This window comes from Molossus molossus, unplaced genomic scaffold, assembly GCF_014108415.1.
Source record: "Molossus molossus isolate mMolMol1 unplaced genomic scaffold, mMolMol1.p scaffold_m16_p_13, whole genome shotgun sequence".
NCBI lineage: Eukaryota > Metazoa > Chordata > Mammalia > Chiroptera > Molossidae > Molossus > Molossus molossus.
This window is the reverse complement of record NW_023425348.1, coordinates 71,780,232-71,799,213: the sequence shown is the minus strand read 5'-3', so window position 1 is coordinate 71,799,213 and position 18,982 is coordinate 71,780,232. Positions and strand designations below refer to the sequence as shown.

The 18,982-nt window shown below is 38.2% G+C and overlaps 1 protein-coding gene across 9 annotated transcripts in view; it reads right to left on the bottom strand.

Annotated features, from left to right (window-relative positions):
- The window catches only part of QSER1 (glutamine and serine rich 1), a 63,302-nt gene that overhangs the window by 23,857 nt on the left and 20,463 nt on the right, over positions 1-18,982 (bottom strand). For all 9 annotated transcript variants that reach the window (XR_004959211.1, XR_004959212.1, XM_036258104.1 and 6 more), the window contains exon 4: positions 15,230-18,913. Coding sequence is in view for 7 of the 9 variants with exons in the window: in XM_036258104.1 (XP_036113997.1) it covers positions 15,230-18,913 (3,684 nt within the window). In the remaining 2 variants the exon portion in view is untranslated. The remainder of the gene's footprint in view (positions 1-15,229; positions 18,914-18,982) is intronic.

Below are 18,982 nucleotides of genomic sequence, written 5' to 3'. Positions count from 1 at the left end.
TTAGATGTTATTAAAAACATTCATGATTCGTGAGAAGAGGTGAAAATATCAACATTGACAGGAGTTTGGAAGAAGTTGCTCCCAACCCTCATGGATGACTTTTAGGGGTTAATCTTCAGTGGAGTAAGTAACTGCATATATGGTAGAAATATCAAGAGAATTAGAAGCAGAGCCTGAAGACATGACTGACTTACTGCAATCTCATGATAAATAACTTTAACAATGAGGAGTTGCTTCTTATATATGAGCCAAGAATATAGTTTCTTATGATGGAATCTTTTCCTGGTGAAAATGCTATAAAGATGACTGAAATGACAACAAAGGATTTAGAATGTTACGTAAACTTAAGTTGATAAGGTCATGGCAGGGTTTGAGAAGAATGACTACAATTTGAAAAGAAGTTCTACTATGGACAAAATGCTACCAAACAGCATTGCATGCTATAAAGATTGTTGGTAAAAGACCAAGAGTCAATCAATGCAGCATTTTTTAGCAAGTACGTTTTAATTAAGGTAATTACATTGTTTTTAAGCATAATGTTAATGCACACTTAAAAGACTACAGTGTAGCATAAACATAACTTTTATATGCTCTGGGAAACAAAAAAATTCATGTGACCCACTTTATTGTGAAATTCACTTTCCTGTGATGGTCTGGAACTGAACCTGCAGTATCTGAGGGAGTCTGTATCTCTATTTGCAGATGACATGATCTTCTACATAAAAATCATACGGGGCCCAGCCAGTGTGGCACAGTGGTTAAGCACTGACCCATGCACCAAGAGGTCACTCGTTCGATTCCCGGTTAGGGTACATACCCAGGTTGTGGGACAAATCTCCAGTGGGGGCATGCAGGAGGCGGCCAGTTGATGTTCTCTCTCACCAATGTTTCTCTGACTCTCTCCCTCTTCCTTCCTCTCTCTAAAAATCAATAAAGAAACAAAAGTTTAAAAAATCATAAGGAATCCACTAAAAAACCATTCTAATTAAATAAATTCAGCCCTGGCCGGTTTGGTTCAGTGGCTAGAGTGTCAGCCTGCAGACTGAAGAGCTGTGGGTTCAATTCCAGTCAAGGGCACGTACCTCAGTTGCGGTTCAGTCCCTGGCTCTGATCAGGGTCATGCAGGAAGCAACCAATCGATGTGTCTCTCTCACATCAATGTTTCTCTCTCTTCCCTTGGATGAGGATTTAAAATTAAATAAATAAATAAGTAAGTAAATACAGCAACTTTACAGGGTACAAGATGAGTATATAACTATCAACTGTACTTCTACACAGTTGCAATGAGTCATCCAAAAATGAATTTAGGAACACAATTCCATTTACAATAGCAAAGAAGAAAATACATAAGAATAAATTTAACAAAAGAAGTGCAAAGTTTACACTCTGAAAACTATAAACATTGCTGAAAGAATTAAAAGTCTAAGTGGAAAAATATTTCAGGTTGATGGATCAGAAGACTCAACACTGTAAAGACTGCAATACTACCCAAATTAATTTACAGAGGCAGGACAAACCCTATAAAAATCCTACCTGCATTTGTTGTACAAATTGACAAACTGATCCTAAAATTCATATGGAAATGCAAAAAACCCAGAATAGCCAAAATAATTAAAGAACAGCCCTGGCCGGTTTGGCTCAGCGGTTGGAGCGTCGCCCTGCGGTACAGAGAGACCCAGGTTCAGTTCCCGCTAAGGGCACGTACCTCAGTTGCAGTTTGTCCCCGGCCCTGGTTGGTCGTGAGGGTGGCAGCCACTCAATGTGTCCCTTCACATTGATGTTTCTCTCTCTCTCTCTCTTCCTCTCTCTCCCTCCTGCTCTACCTGAACAAAAAATAGAAAAATGTCCTCGGGTGAGGATAAAAAAAAAAAAAAAAAAAATTAAAGAACAAAGTTGACAGACACCTTTCTGAAATTTCAAAACTTACTATAAAGCTATAGTAATTAAGACAGTGTGATGGTAGAATAAAGATAGACATATGAATCAACAGGGTAGAATGAAAGTCCAGAAATAAACTCTTATATTTATGGTCAAATAATTTTCTTCTTTTTTTTAATCTTCACCCAAGGATATTTTTCTATTTATCTTCAGATAAAGTGGGAGAGAGGGGGAGAGAGAAACATCAATGTGAGAGACACATCAACTGGCTGCCTCTTGCACGACCCCGACCAGGGCCAGGAACCGCAACTGAGGTACATGCCCTTGACCAGACTCGAACCCACCGAAAACCATTCAATGGGGGAAAAATGAATAGTCTTTTTAACAACTGGTGCTGGGACAACTGGATAGCTACATACAAACAAGTTGGATCACTACTTTATAACAAATACAAAAATTAACTGAAAATGGATCACAGACCTAAATGTGAAAGCGAAAATTATAAAACTCAGAGGAAATAGGTGTAAATCATTGACCTTACAAGTGACAAAAGAAAAAAGTAAATTGGATTTTATCAAAATGTAAAAGTTGTGCTGCAATTCATACCATCAAGAAAGTGGAAAGAACCCTGGTCAGGTAGCTCAGTTGGCTGAAGCATCATCCCATATAGCAAATGATTGTGTGTTTGATCCCTAGTCGGGAAGCTTATGGGAGGCAACTGATCAATGTTTCTCTCTCCCTCCCTTCCTCTCTCTAAAAATCAATACAAACATATCCTTGGTGAGGATTTAAAAAAAAAAAAAAAAAGTGGGAAGAAAACCCACAGAATGGGAAACAATGTTTAAAAATCATGTATTTACCAGAGATGTGGATCCAGAATATATAAAGAACTCTTATAGTCCTGTCCGGTTTGGCTTAGCGGCAGAGCGTTGGCCTGCGGTCCAGAGAGACCTGGGTTCGGTTTCCGCTAAGGGCACGTACCTCGGTTGCAGTTTGTCCCTGGCCCTGGTTGGGTCGTGCAGGTGGCAACGACTCGATGTGTCCCTTTCACGTCGATGTTTCTCTCTCTCTCTCCCTCCTCACTCTATCTGGGCAGAAAAATGGAAGAATGTCCTCAGATGAGGATTGAAAAAAAAAGAACTCTCATACCTCAATAATAACAGAATTTAAAAAAGGGATCTGAATAGACATTTGTCTAAAGATATAAAAATTGTCAACATGTACACAAATGGCTGTTCAACATTACTAATCATTAGATCCATACAACTTCATTAGATAAATACTTCATACCTATTAGGATAACTATAATTAAAAATACAGACTGTGTTAGGAAGTATGTAGAGAAACTGGGACCCTTGTACATTGCTAAAGGGAATGTACAATGATACAGCCAGTTTGGAAAACAGTTTGGCCATCCTCAAAATGTTAAGCATGAAGTTATCACATGACCAAGAAACTACACTTTTGACTCCTACTTTCTAGAGAAATAAAATACCTCCATACAGCCCTAGCCAGTTTGGCTCAGCGGTTAGAGTGTTGGCCTGTGATTCCAGAGAGACCCAGGTTTGGTTCTCACTAAGGGCACGTACCTCAGTTGCAGTTTGTCCCCGGCCCTGGTTGGGTGGTGCGGGTGGCAACCACTCAATGTGTCCCTTTCACGTCAACGTTTTTCTCTCTCTCTCTCCCCCTCCTACTCTGTCTGAACAAAAAATGGAAAAATGTTCTTGGGTGAGGATAAAAGAATAAAAGCCTCCACACAAATACTTATACATGAATGTTCATAGCATTATTCATAATAGCCCAAAAGTGGAAAAAATTCCTTCAACGAACGGATACACAAAATGTGGTATATCCACCTTATTAGAGAATAAAAAGTAATGAAGTACTGATACATGCTACAACATGAATAAACCTTGAAAACATGCCAAATGAAAGCCAGTTGCACCCCTCGCCAGTTTGTCTCAGTGGTAGAGCCCTGGCCCATGGATCAATGAGTCCTGGGTTCGATTCCAGTCAGGAGTACGTATCTTGGTTGCGGTTCATCACTGGCCCTGGTCAGGGTCGTTCGGGAGACAGGCAGTCGATGTCTCTTTCTCCCCCTCCCTCCCACTCTATCTGAAGATAAATAGAAAAATATCCTTGGGTACGGATTTTTAAAAATTATAAAAAAATTCTTTTAAAAAGAAGCCAATTGCAAAAGGTCAAATATCATAGGATTTCTTTCACATTAAATGTCTAAAAAAGTGCAAATATATAAAGTAGATTAGTCATTACCAATGGCTGCTTGTAGGTGTGGGTATTGATAGATAATGGGTTTCTTGTTGACTGATGTAAATGTGACTGGCCACGGTTGGACAACTCTATAGAATCAATGAATTGTACACTTTAAATGGGTGAATGTTATGGCATATGTATTATAATGTAACAAAACTATTTAAAAAGTACTTTGAAGGCTAGAGCTGATAGAGGAACTCAAGGTTGAGAAACAAATATAAAGAGAATGCAGCATTCCAGTGGTAATTTTGAATGATGATGATGAATTGAAGTACATAAAAACAGGAAGGCCAGTCCTGGCCTATTTGGCTCAGAGCTTAAGAGTGTCGGCCCGCGGACCAGAGACCGGGGTTCAGTTCCTGCTAAGGGCACGTACCTCAGTTGCAGTTTGCCCCCGGCCCAGGTTGGGGTTGTGTGGGTGGCAACCAGTCGATGTCTCTCTCATGTCTCATGTTTCTCTGTCTTCCTTCCTCTCTCCCTCCCATTTGTTCTGAAGATAAATGTGAAAATGTCCTTGGGTAAGGATAAAAAACAAAAACAAAAACAACCCAGGAAGGCCAGTGACTCCCTTGCTTACACTGAGCCCTAGGCCACAGGGGTATTTGATCACAGGCTCATACACAGAAGCTGATCACTGAAGAAAGTGAACTCTATTTGCCCACAGAAGTGAACGGGTTGAGAGGGAAGGCAGAGGCTGAGGTAAATCCAGACTTATGAAATGCAGACAAGATTGGAAAAGCAGACTGGCAAGTGAAATAAGTGTACGTAAAGTACCTGGCAACTAGGGAGAGGAGGGGCCGGGAGGGGTCAGCAGTTGTTATCAACCAGCCTACCTGTTGTGTACCCCATAGTAAAACTATCCTCGTATATTTATATGATTCCACCAAATCAAGGAAAGGCCTATTGAGGAAATGCAGATGAACAGTCTAATCATTAAGTCATTATGCTGTACATCTTGAACATATACAGTTTATGTCAAGGAGATCTAAATAACAGAGGAAAATAATCTAATTATGTTAGGAACCCATACTATAGAACTTTACTCTAATGAAATATATTTTTATGCTACTTTAAATACATTATCATTTGCCCTGGCCGGTTTGGCTCAGCAGTTAGAGTGCTGGCCCATGGACCAGAGAGGCCCAGGTTCAGTTCCTGCTAAGGGCACCTACCTTGGTTGCGTGGCAACCACTCTGCGTGTCTCTCTCACATCGATGTTTCTCTCTCTTTCTTCCTCCCACTCTATCTCAAGATAAATGCAAATACGTTCTCAGGTGAGGATAAAAAATAAATACACAAAGAAATAAATATACTATCATACTTTTCTGCCTCAAAAAAGTGTATAAACGGAAACTGATTTTTAATGTCTTTTGACCAGAAGGCTCTAAATATTAAACTTTTCTGTTTTTTAAATTCTCACCCGAGGGCATGTTTTCATTTTTTGTTAAGATAGAGTGGGAGGGAGAGAGGGAGAGAAACATCAATGTGAAAGGTACACATCGAGTGGCTGCCACCCGCATGACCCAACCAGGGCCGGGGACAAACTGCAACCCAGGTATGTGCCCTTAGTGGGAACTGAACCCAGGTCTCTCTGGACCACAGGCTGATGCTCTAACCGCTGAGCCAAACCAGCCAGGGCAATATATTAAACATTTCTAATATTATATGACACAGAAGATCTCAGTGTTTTCCAAATTTAATGTAAAAAATATGTAAATGTAAAAATAATTAAGTATAAAAAGAATGCTTTTTTTGGGTGGGTGTGGCATTTTAAAACTTATGGATCCATAGGTGAATATTACTGAGATTGGTTTTACAAACAATTTTGTTTGTCCTTCATTTTTATTGACATAAGAACTGAGAAACCTTGTTTGTATAAATAATGGATGAATGAAAGAATAAAAGGAACTTTATTGCAGCAATGTCACTGAATTTTGAAAATACTTTCTAATATGGCAAAACAAATCACATAGCTATCTATGAACAAAAACAGAGGCACTGCCACCAGCAGACCCTCAGAGAAGGAAATTGGCAAAGACAAGCTTTAGTCATAAGTAATGTATTCTCAAAGAGAAGATATAGGGTGCAAGAAAGAATGATGGGCAACATGGTAAATATATAAGTAAACATAAACAAATACTATTTAAAAATTATTAATGATGTCCTGTTGAATATCAGAAAACTAGACAGTACATGGAAGCCGAAAATACATATTGTAATTCTTCTTATAAATAGGAAAAGAACAGAAATATTTCCTCAAAATAATCAGGGGGCGGGAGGGTAGGAAAAGATAGGACTCAAACAAGACTGACCACATATTATTGAAACAGTGATGCATAAATTGGCTTAATTATATCAATATTTGTTCTTTTGTTTATGTTTGAAAATTTCCATAATTAAAAGTTAAGCAAATTTGTCCTGGTCGGTTTGGCTCAGTGGTTAGAGCATCAGCCAGCAGACCAGGGAGTCACAAGTTTGATTCTGACCAAGGGCATGTACTTCGGTTGTGGTTCGTCCCGGCCCTAGTTGGGGTCATGCGGGTGGCAGCCAGTCGGTATGTTTCTCTCATATCGATGTTTCTCTCTCTTTCTCTCCCCTTTCCACTCTGTCTGAAGATAAATGTAGAAAATTTAAAAAATTTAAAAAGTTAAGCAAATTTTTTTTTGGTACATGCCCCTAGCGGGAACCAAACCCGGGACTCTCTGGTCTACAAGGCCGACGCTCCAACCACTGAGCCAAACCGGCCAGGGAAAATTAAGCAAATTTAGTAATATATATTCTTATTGATTTGTAGAGAGTAAGGGTGAAGGAGAGAGAAATATCAATGTAAGAGCAGAATATCGCCCCCAATCAGAGATTGAGCCAGAAACCTGAGCATGTGCCCTAACTGGGAATCAAACCAGCAACCTTTTGGTACACAGGACAATGCCCATCAACTAAGCCACACTGGCCAGAGCAAGCAAAATATTTTTTTAAAAGACTGTATAACTTCCAAATTAGTAGAGAGAAAAGTGTATCAATACTATATGATGCCCTCTATATGAAGTTTAAAAACAAGCTAAAACAAAAACACTGTGTCTAGGGATGCATATACAAGTGGTAAAATTATAGAAGAAAATCAAGGAAGTAATTACCATCCAACTCAGATAGTACTTAATTCTAGAGTACTTAATTCTAGATGTTATGAGTTGGTTAATTTTTAAAATGTTTTTAAAATTGATTTATTAAAGAGAAAGGAAGGGAAAAGGAGGGAGAGAAAAACATCTATCGACTGCTTCCAGTCCCCTACTAGGGATCAAGCCCACAACCTGGGCCTGAGCCCAGACCAGGAATTGAACGACACTCAATCCACTGAGTCACACTGAGCCACACAGGCAGGACAGCTGGGTTTAATTTAATACCCAATGTATTTTTGTACTTTCTTGCTTTCTAATGTGTAGCATTTAACATCAGAAGTTTTCTCTGCCCCACATTCTTAGCACATCCCATTGGCTTTAAAATATAATACTCCACTGTCCTTTCTTTTTAAAAAATATGTTCGTATTGATTTTTAGAGAGAGAGAGGGGAATATCTATGAGAGAGAAACATTTATTGGCTGCCTCGTGCACATCCCCTACTGGGGATCGAGCCCACAACTCAGGCATGTGCCCTGACCAGGAACTGAACCACCAACCTCTTGGTGCATGGGATGATGCTCAACCAACTGAGCCACACTGGCTGGGCTCCACTGTCCTTTCTAAGTGGTTTGTCATTTCAGTTCTGGTTTCCCTTCTAAGCCATGAGTTGTTTAGAAGTTATGACAAGTTATTTAGAAGATTTAAAATAACATATTTTTATTTCTTTATACTTTTCTTTTTTCTTTCTACTATTCTTTTATGAAATTACTGCATTGTGATCAAAGAATATGGCTTAAATAATGTCTGCATTTTCAAAATTATGGAAATTTTTATGTGTCATCCACATTTGAGTTTTATTTCATAAGAAAAACTGTTCTAAAAGAAAGAAAATAGATATGGAAAAATACACTAAATATGCTAACAACAATAAAATTAGTATGGCAATATTAAAAACAGAAATGGAAAATTAAACGGGAAAACGATTTTTATTATGATAAAAGAAAATTTAACTGTAGTAAAATTTTATGCACCTGATTACATAAGTTCAAAACATATCGAGTAAACAATATTAGATAGATAATTAAACATAGTTGGAAACTTTAACATTCTTTCCCAGGAATCAACAGATCAAGCAATCTAAAAAGAAATAAGGATAGGGAAGACTTAAAAAAAACAACTTTATTATTATTGAAAATTTTGAATACACAAAAAAGTAGAGAAAACAAACCCTCATGTACTATAACCCAGTGCCACGAACATTTTGGTATACTTCTTTCATCTGTCTATCCATCATCACACATTAAATATTTGCTGGGATACTTAAAGGCAAATTCTAGACCTGTCATTTACCTCCAACATATACATATACATTTTCTTATATAACCTAATGTCATTTATTAAACAAAAAATAAACATATAAAGGATTTAAACAATATTACCAAATGAAATCTATTATCACTTGTCACTCATGGAATTTTTGAAAACTGACCGTTTATCAAGCTAATAAAATTTCCATACATTAAAAAAATGCAGACATTATTTAAGCCACTATATCCTTGATCACAATACAACAGGGCTACAAATTAGTAATAAAAGAATACCAAAACAACAAACACTGAAACCTACTAGGAAATAAGCAAAAAAAGACCGTTCTTAATAACTTGGGGGTTCAAAAGGAAATGAAAACTGTAATGACAAATCATTTAGAAAGAACAGCGAAAGCATTACAAATTGAAACCAGAGGGATAGAGCCAGAGTGGGGCAAAGAAGAAAACTTACACTTTAATGCCATTAATTATAAAGCAAGCAAATATAAAAATTAACTAAGTATTAAACTCAAGAAGCCAAAGAGAGAATATTAAATTGAGTCCAGGGCAGAAAGAGAAAAAAGAACTGATAAAAGCAGAAATTAAGAAAAAGTGAGTACACTGAGTAAAATGATAACTGGACCAAGAAAAAGAAAGTACACTGGCTTCTTGAAAAGACTCATTAGCCGGGCCAGTGTGGCTCAGTGGTTGAACAATGACCCATGCACAGAGAGGTCGCTGGTTCAATTCTTGGTCAGGGCACATGCCCAGGTTGTGGGCCAAATCCGCAGTGGGAAGCATGCAAGAGGCGGCCAGTTGATGTTCTCTCTCATCAATGTTTTGCTCTCCCTTTCTCTCTCTCTCTAAAATAATAAAGGAAAAAAGAGAAAGGTTCAGCATTAATAAATCAACTGAATTCATAATTAAACTTTCTGATATGGGAAAACAGCTACATGCAAAAAAATGAAACTAGACCACCAACTTACACCATACACAAGAATAAACTTAAAATGGATAAAAGACTAAAATGTGACTTGTAAATCCATAAAAATCCTAGAAGAAAATGTAGGCAACAAAATTTCAGACATCACATGCAGCAGAATTTTCAGATACAACTCCTAAGGCAAAAGAAATAAAGGAAAAAATTAAAACACGGGACTACAACAAACTAAAAAGCTTCTGCACAGCAAAAGAAACAACCATCAAAATGGAAAGGGAACCCACTATATGGGAGAACATAACTGCCAATGATACATCAGATAAGGGGTTAATTTCCAAAATATGGAGAGTAATCATACAACTCAACAAAAGGAAGACAAAGAACCAAGTTTAAAAATGGGCAGACACCTCTTCAAAATAGACACCTCTTCAAAAAGGACATACAAATGGCCAAGAAAACTTATGAAAAAATCATCATATGTCACCAATCATCAGAGAGATGCAAATTAAAACAACTATGAGTTATTACCTCACACCTGCCAGAATGGCTGCCATCAACAAATTATCAAACAACATGTGCTGGCAAGGGTGTGGAGAAAAGGGGACTCTAGTACACTGCTGGTGGGAAAGCAGACTGGTGCAGCCACTATGGAAAATAGTATGGTGTTTCCTCAAAGTTAAAAATTGAACTGCCATTTGACCCAGTGATCCCACTCCTAGGAATATACCCTAAGCCTGAAACACCAGAAAAAATATATGTACCCCTGTTCATAGCAACACTATTTACAATTGCTAAGATCTGGAAACAGCTCAAATGTCCATCAGGATGAGTGGATAAAAAAGCTGTGGTACATATACACAACGGAACACTATGAGGCTGTAAGAAAGAGAGATCTCTTATCCTTTGAGACAACCTGGAGGGACCTGGAGAGTATTATGCTAAGCGAAATAAGCCAATCAGAGAAAGACAAATACCACATGATCTCACTTATCTGTGGAATATAATGAACAAAATAAGTTGATGAACAAAACAGACCCAGAGACATATAAAGGAATACGGTTCAGACTGACAAACCTTAGAGAAGGGGGGCAGGGGAGAAGGATAAGATAAACCAAAGAACTTATATGCATGTATGCGTAACCAATGGACATAGACAACAATGCTTGGGGGGGGCATCTGTAACAAAAATAAATAAAATTTACAAAAAAACAAAAGAAAAAACTTTCTGACAAAGAAATATCCAGGTCTAGATGGTTACACTAGCAAATTCAACCATACATTTGTGGAAGAAATACTACTACCAAATCTTTTACAGAAAATACAAAAGAGCCCAGCTGATCTGGCTTAGTGGTTGAGCATCGACCCATGCTCCAAAAGGTCGCCAGTTTGATTCCAGGACAGGGCACATACCTGGTTGTGGGCCAAATCCCCAGTGAGGGGCATACATGGAGGCGGCCAATCAATGTGATGTTCTCCCTCATCGATGTTTCTATCTCTCTCTCCCTCTCCCTTTCTTTCTCTCTAAAATCAAAAAAAGAAAAAATTTTTTTAAATACAAAAGAAGGGAACACTTCCCAATTCACTAATGAATTTAACAATAACCAGATACCCAAACCAGACAAAGGTATTATAAAAACAAAACTACATACTAATATCCATTGTAATCACAAATGCAAAAAAAATTAGAAAATTGAATCCATTAATGTGAAGTAATATATCAAAGTCAGTTGGGTTTATCCTGGGAATGCAAGGCCACATATATATTTTAAAATGAATATAATCCACCATATTGACAGACTAAATAAGAAAATTACATGAGGCCCTGCTTGGAAGCTCAGTTGTTTAGAGCATCGTCCTGATACACTAAGGCTATGGGTTCAATAATCCCTGGTCAGGGCACATACAAGCACCAACAAATAAATGCATAAATAAGTGGAACAACAAATCAATGTTTCTCTCTCCCCACCTTCCCCCCTCTCTCAAATCAGTAAATAACAATTTTTTAAAAAGCCCGGCCAGTGTGGCTCAGTGGTTGAGAGTCAACCCATACACCAAGAGGTTGCCAGTTCGATTCCCAGTCAGGGCACATGCCCAGGTTGTGGGCCAAATCCCTAGTGGGAGGCATGCAGGAGGTGGCCAGTCGATGTTCTCTCTCACTGATGTTTCCATCTCTCTCTCCCTCTCCCTTCCTCTCTAAAATCAATAAAGAAAAAATTTTTTTTTAAAAATTGCATGATCATTTCAAAAGATGAAAAAGCACTTGACAAAATTCAACTTCCATTCATTATAAAAATTGCCAATAATTTAAGAAACGTAAGGAACTTCTTTAAAAGACATCTACAAAAAATGTACAGATAACATCATACTTAATGGTGAGATTGATTTCTTTCCCCAAAAAATTAAGAACATGATCGGGATGTCCAAACTTACCATTCTCATTCAACATTGTATAGGAAACCCTAGTCTGTATACTGACAGGAATGAAAAAGGCATAAGATTGGAAAAGGAAAAATAAAACTATATTTGCAGATGCCATCATTTTCTACACAGAAAATCCTATGGACTCTAAAAGGAAAAAGATCCTAGAATAAATAAATTGTATACATATGCAGGATTTAAAATCAACATATAAAAGTCAACTGTATTTCTATGATCTACCAACAAATGTTATCTAAAAATCAATGGAGAAATATCCTTGGGTGAGGAATAACAACAAAAATTATTATTTTTTTAATCCTCACCCAAGGACATTTTTTGCATTTCTCTTCAGATAGAGCGGGAGGGAGAGAGGAAGGAAGAGAGAGAAACATCGACGTGAAAGAGACACATCGAGTTGTTGCCACCCACACAACCCCAACCGGGGCTGGGGACAAACTTCAACCAAGGTACGTGCCCTCAGCGGGAACCGAACCTGGACCTCTCTGGTCCGTGGGCCAACGCTCTAACTGCTGAACCAAATTGGCCAGGGCAAAAAAATGTGTTTTTTTTTTAAATAAAAATCCTGGCAGGAGTTTTTGCAGATGCCAACAGCTGATATGAAAATTTATATGGAAATGGAAAGGAACTAAAATAGGCAAAACAATTTAGAAAGAGGCAAACTTGGAGGACTCTCACTGCCTAACCGTAAAGCTACAGCAATGTGGTATTGGTGAAAACATAAACACACAGGTCAGTATAACAGAACTTAGTCCAGAAATAGATTAATGTAAATATGACCAACTGATTTTGACAAAGGTACAAAAACAATCAATGGAGAAAGGATTGTCTTTTCAACAAATGGTACTGGAAAAGCTGGACCTCTATATGTAAAAAAGTTACCTTCAACCTATACCTCACATCTTGTACAATAATAAAATCAAAAAAGACCACAGACCTAGCCAGTTTTGCTCAGCAATTAGAACGTCAGTCAGCCCATGGACTGAAGTGTCACGGGTTTGATTCCCAGTCAAGGGCACATGCCTCGGTTGCAGGTTTGATCCCCAGCCCTGGTTGGGATCATGTGGGAGGCAGCCAAGCTATGTGTCTCTCTCATGTAGATGTTTCTCTCTCTCCTTCCTCCTTCTCTCCCTCCCACTCTAAAGACCAATGGAAAAATATCCTTGGGTGAGGTTTAAAAAAAAAAAAAAGGGGGTGGATCACATACTTAAATGTAAAATGAAACACTTTCAAACTTCTAGAAGAAAATAGGAGGAAAATTTTATAACCATTGGTTAGGCAAAAAACATAAATCATAAAAGAAAAAATGGATAAATTTGACGTCATCACAATTTAAAACTTCTGCCCTTCAGAGTTATTTAAGGGCTGTGGTAATTTACAGGACAGGAACACTAATTCTGCTTAGAGTAACTTCCACAAAGTGACTTTGAAGATGGTCTTCAAAGATAACTAAGTGTGTGCTGGGCTAAAAAAATGGAGAGGCGGTCGAGGAAAACCCATTCAAAGACTCACAGTTGTGAAGGAGCTCACAGGTCCAAGAACAATGAGAAATTCAGTTGTCACAGAAGAAGGAAAGTGGAGAGTGGGGCAAAAGAGTACTATGTAGAAAAGGAGAATTTTTACATATTTGTCTTTTTTCCCCATTAAGCACCGAGTATTTCAAAGCAGAAAAATAACCATGTTTTCCTTTTTTAATAAAGATAAATTTGAAATGTGGAGGATGGACTGGTGTAGAGACTGGTGGAAAGCATTCTAATGAGAAGTCTGTTGCAATAATCCCAGCAAGGGATTAGTTCTCGCAGGTGAGGTAGCAATGGAAATGGTAAAGAGAATTTCAAAAACCTATTAGTAAGGATTGGTTTGATGATGATTTTAACTAAAAATGAGATAATAACAGTTATCTGGAAGAAACTATTTTCAACACATATTTTAGAACAAAATTACAAAAGGTCTGTTCTAGGACTGCAAGAGGGAATTACAATAGTAATTGCAAAGCATTCTGAATTGGGATAGGAGTGTAAAATCTTATTAGGATTAGCTACACCCTTAATGTCTTTGGCACACTGGCTCTCCATTATGCTATTTCCCTGCATAACAAAATAAGAATTCTTTAGAAATATACTAGCAGATAGTTATGCTAATAGATTATTTGGGATTCCATTTGTTTCATATTACTTTAGTAGTTAAAGGTAGTCTCAAGTCCAAAAAGAAGCTAAGAAATACATCACAAAACAAAGCTTAGCCCTGGCCGATTTGGCTCCCCGGTTGGAGCATTGGCCTGTGGACCAGAGAGTCCGGGTTCAGTTCCTGCTAGGGGCACATACCAAAAAAAAAAAAGTTTAACTCTTGAAGCACCACTCTGTTTATACAAAAGAGCTAAGCTCTAGAACCAGGCAAATTTGAGTTCAGATTCCAGCCCTGCCACTTACTAGTTGTGGGCAATTCATTTAAATCTGGGCAATTCATTTACTCTGTTATATTATCTATATACTGGACGTAATGATGCTTATCTCCCACCATTGCTACTAGTTCCTGGCACAGAGGTGGGTAGCTATTTTGTTTTAAATATTTTGTCTTAATATATTCATAAAATAGTAACATTTATACTTGTCAATTATTTATATAAGGCAGTACTTGTCAAAACAGTTCTTCTAAATGTTCCCTTAACTACAGAGTAAAGTGAAACACATACCCAAAGATTTGGACATATAGTCTGGAGCCAGCAGAAAATTTTATCTTATATTAATGTACATGCTGCATATAATGTAACCATATTTAATACTAAACTGTTTAATATTCAGGTAAAATTGGCCTACCAAGAAAATATGTCAGTTTATACTACAATAGGGCCCCTAATACAATGCCTTATATCCATAAGCCACCTTAAAATGTCTCAGCTTAGACAAGTCTGGATAGCATACCATGCAAAAGTTAGGTTGCATGTGGCAAAAAGCCAGGAAGAAAAACAGAACTACTCCACCAAAAACCCAGACCTTTCCTACAGCCAAGGAACATTAAAAAAAATAAGTCCAGCTCTGGCCGGTTTTGCTCAGTGGTTAGAGCGTTGGCCTGCGGACCAGAGTGTCCCGGGTTCAGTTCCCCCTAGGGGCATGTACAAAAATAAATAAATAAGCCCCTAAGATACCTACCTATGCATTTTGTCCTGAAAATTTATTTGCAGACCTGCTTCAAGTGAAGAAAGCTTAAAAATCAGTCTTACAGCCACAAAAATAATAGTGGAAAGCCATACTTATGAATCTAAATTTTAAAATTTTACCTGTTTTCTTTTTTTTATCAGAAGAAGCATCCAAAGTAGTTAAGGTAGTAGCGGCACTTTTATAAATATCATGACTGCATACTCCAGGATCATCTTCATCAGAAGAAAATGAAGATACATGTTCTAAGTTTTTGAGTTCATTATCAACTTTTTCTGATGGACTGTTACCCCCCGTTTCAGATACTAAGGGTGTGGGCGTTGTAGATGAAGTCTTTGGAAATGGTGGGGGACAAAATGTACGAACAATCTGGGTCCCTGGTCGTCTAGTCCTGTTAGGCATTCGTACAGCAAGAGTGGAAAACTGCTGCTTGGGCCCAGATTTCAGAAAATCTAAGAAAGAGGCAATAAATCCTGTTTTGACTTCTGGCTGTTTTTCCTCTACTTCTTTGATCTTCTGTCTCATTTTTTCCTGATGCTGATAAACATCATGGCAGCCTTCTGAGGGAGGAGGAGTATATGGTAAATATGTATCTGTTCCCCTTGGGTTCTGGCGTTTGCCTTGGACAGGTCTTTTCAGCTGTTTCTGATTACTGTTGTCTTCTTCTTTAGTTTGACCTTTTCCTTTCGTTTTTTTCTTTTGAAGGTTAAAATGCATTAAATCTTGGCTTTCTTCTTCAATCTTGACACTGATTGCCTCCCCAGGTTGGGCCATGGCCAAGAGTGCAAGTGCATTCCTAGCTGGGTTAACTGACACACCACTGTCATCACCCCCTAAGGTGAATTCACTCTCCGATGTAGCACTCTCCCCACTCATACTTCTACTGCTAGAAACAAACTCTTGGTTTCTGTTATTATTTAATGAACTACCAACAGGAACCTCACAATCATCTTCAGATTCATGATTGGTAACAGACTGTTTCTTGAATGGGCCAGAACTTTGCTCCTGGACTTCATGATTTGGTCCAACCACTGGTGAAGTTAGTTTAGATGCTTTATTTTGACCAGGTGTCTCAATATGCTGATGATCAAGAGTCATTTTTGACTGAAGGGTAGGTACTGGTGAAAGGTTTACTGTAACCTGACTGCCATTTAAGGAAATATCATTTATATTCTGTGGCTTTCCTACTGTTATTGAGCTAAAATCTGAACTCACATGCCCAACATCTAATGACTGCTGAAAATGAGATTTAGAATTACCATCTTCAACAGTTGAAATGGTTTCATTTGAAGTTGACTTGGAAAAATCAGAAGGTGTAACCCCACAAGCTGCTGCTGTAGCTGCTAAGATATCATCCACATTTGATAAAATATGTCTTTCATCACTGAGAAGCATTGCCTCTGGGAAACATATTGATCCAAGGGAAACAAAATGATTCTTTGAATCATGTTGATTTGTTTCACTAAAATGACCCTTTGTTGTTAGATGTTGTTGTAAAGGTTTTGAAGACTCAGACAGGTCCATTTTCATAATTTCAGAATTTTGGGTATGGAGTTGCTGCTGAGAATGATCACCATTGCTCTGAATAATATGACCATCCATTTGAAGAAAAGGATGTACTATTTGTTGAGGACTTGGAACACGCTGTAGAGACGCCTTCACTTGTCCTAAACCTGCCTGTAGTATTGACTGCTGAAGAATTTGTAAATCACAGGTAGAATCTAAAAGGATCTGTGTATTAGGAAGAGATGCCTGATGGCCATGCCCTAAAGTATGATTTGGAATTTGAATCTGAGATGAGGCGTTAATTATTTGATCATGTTGCTCCTGGACTTTGGCTTCATGTACCTTATGTAAAAGAGAGTGCTGCTGGTTTAAGTTTTTAGTATTCAACCTTATTTGTGGAGTTTGCATTAAATTAGTTGCCTTCTTAATATCAAGGGTTGCTGCATTACTGACTTGGCCAATTTGTTGGTTAAGTTGTGCCACTGAACCAACGATACTTTCTTCTTTTTTTGAACCTTGTAGAGTAATCCCAACAACTTGATCTTCAAGATGGGAATTACTTCTGATTACACTCTGAGAATATCTGTCATCTGCCTTTGATACCTTATAAGCTGATTCTTGAACATTAATTTCCCCATCAGATAGCCTTTGGGTTGATGACTCAAGAGATACTTGTGGCTGTAATACCTGTAATTCTTGCATTGGAAAATCATCTTGCTTTGAAGATGTATACACATTTGAGTCAAGTTTTCTTTCAGCATAAGACTTTGGATCAGGGGAAGGCATGTTATTCTGTAAAGTCTGACAATGAGTAGAGGATGTAAAAGATGATGATTGGATGGCAGGCAAAAACTTTTGAGACTGGGGAGATGATGACCCGTGAGCTTGAGCATTTTGGGAAGAATGCATAGAAATATAATTCTGGGTTGTGCTAGAATCTGGCAAACTCTGAGCCCGAGAGGCGGAAGAGTAAGAAAGAGAAGGAGCTGTTAATGTTAGGGACTGCCCTGACGCATAGCTTTCTGAAGGACTAACAACTGACAAAACTTGTGATTGAGATGAATAATTAACCTGTGTCTGGTTAACTGGTGATAAACCCTGAGAATGACCAGATGAATAACTTTGAGACTGGCTAACTGAAGATAGATCTCTTGTTTGGGCAGTATAATTCTCATTTGTAACTGAGGATAACATCTCTTGCTGATTAGAAGAATAATTAAGTGTTTGATTTTCAGAAGTTATAGTCTGAGATGAGCCAGAAAAAGTCAATGTTTTATATAAGGATGGCAACTTTTCAACTTTGCTGGACCTATAAACCTGTGAATGAACAATAGATGGCACATTATGTGGCTGTACTAAACCATAATTTTGGGATTGACTAACTGATAAAAGGCTTGGTAGTTGCGCTGTAGAATAAATTTGTGCTTGACCCGATATTATAGAACTCTGATTATGTGACGGTTTGGAATAGCTTAGTGTTTGCACAAGAGGAATTATACTTTGAGGTTTTGGGGTCTTAGTTGATGTGAGTGGTTGTTTTGTAGAACAGCTTTTTACTGTTGTAGAGGAAGGAGGATACCCTGATGATGGAATTGCAGATGAGTAAGACTGAGCAAGTTCCACTGAGACCTGGGAGGTCTTCTGCTGCAATCCTCCATTGCTCACCTGAGTGGATTCTCCAATTGGGCTACAGGATAAAGAAGACTGCCTGTTTGTTTCCTGAAAATTAACTACACTTGCATTTGATAAATAACTATGTAAGGAATGCTGTGAACCAGTCAGTTGTGCCTGAATAGACTGGGTACCTGAAGGCCGCTGATGGTGTTTAATAACACTACATTCTCGAAGAAGAGCTCTTTCAATGGAAGCAGTAGAATTAGTAAAGAGAGTTGAACTGTAGGCTTGAGGAGTTTGCTGGGTTCCCCCAAGTGCTGAAGGCAACAAACTGAACTGAGGCTGTAAAAGATGGGGTGCAGACTCTTGAGCTGAGCGATATGTTGAGGACTGAGGTGGTATGCTGTTACTTAACACAGAACTGCCCAGGCGCTCAAATGCCAAAGCAGTCGGAACAGTTCCCTGGGAAGTTTTGATTTGTAGCAAAGGGTCATGAGGATTTAAAATTCCATTTGATGTAGTGTTAAAAGTTGAATCCTGAAGCACCAAAGGTGAGGTGGTAGCAAAGTTTCTATTGCTAAAGGTGGTAGGATGTTGATAAGCAGAGAGGGCAGAAGGTGGAAGTGTTCCAGTGGTTGGCAAAGGTCCAGTAACAAACAGCTCAGTTGCTGCTGAGGAATGCATACCTATGAAGAGAAAACATAAAGATATTTATGCAATTACTGCACAAATATGTATGTTTTCATAGTAGATAC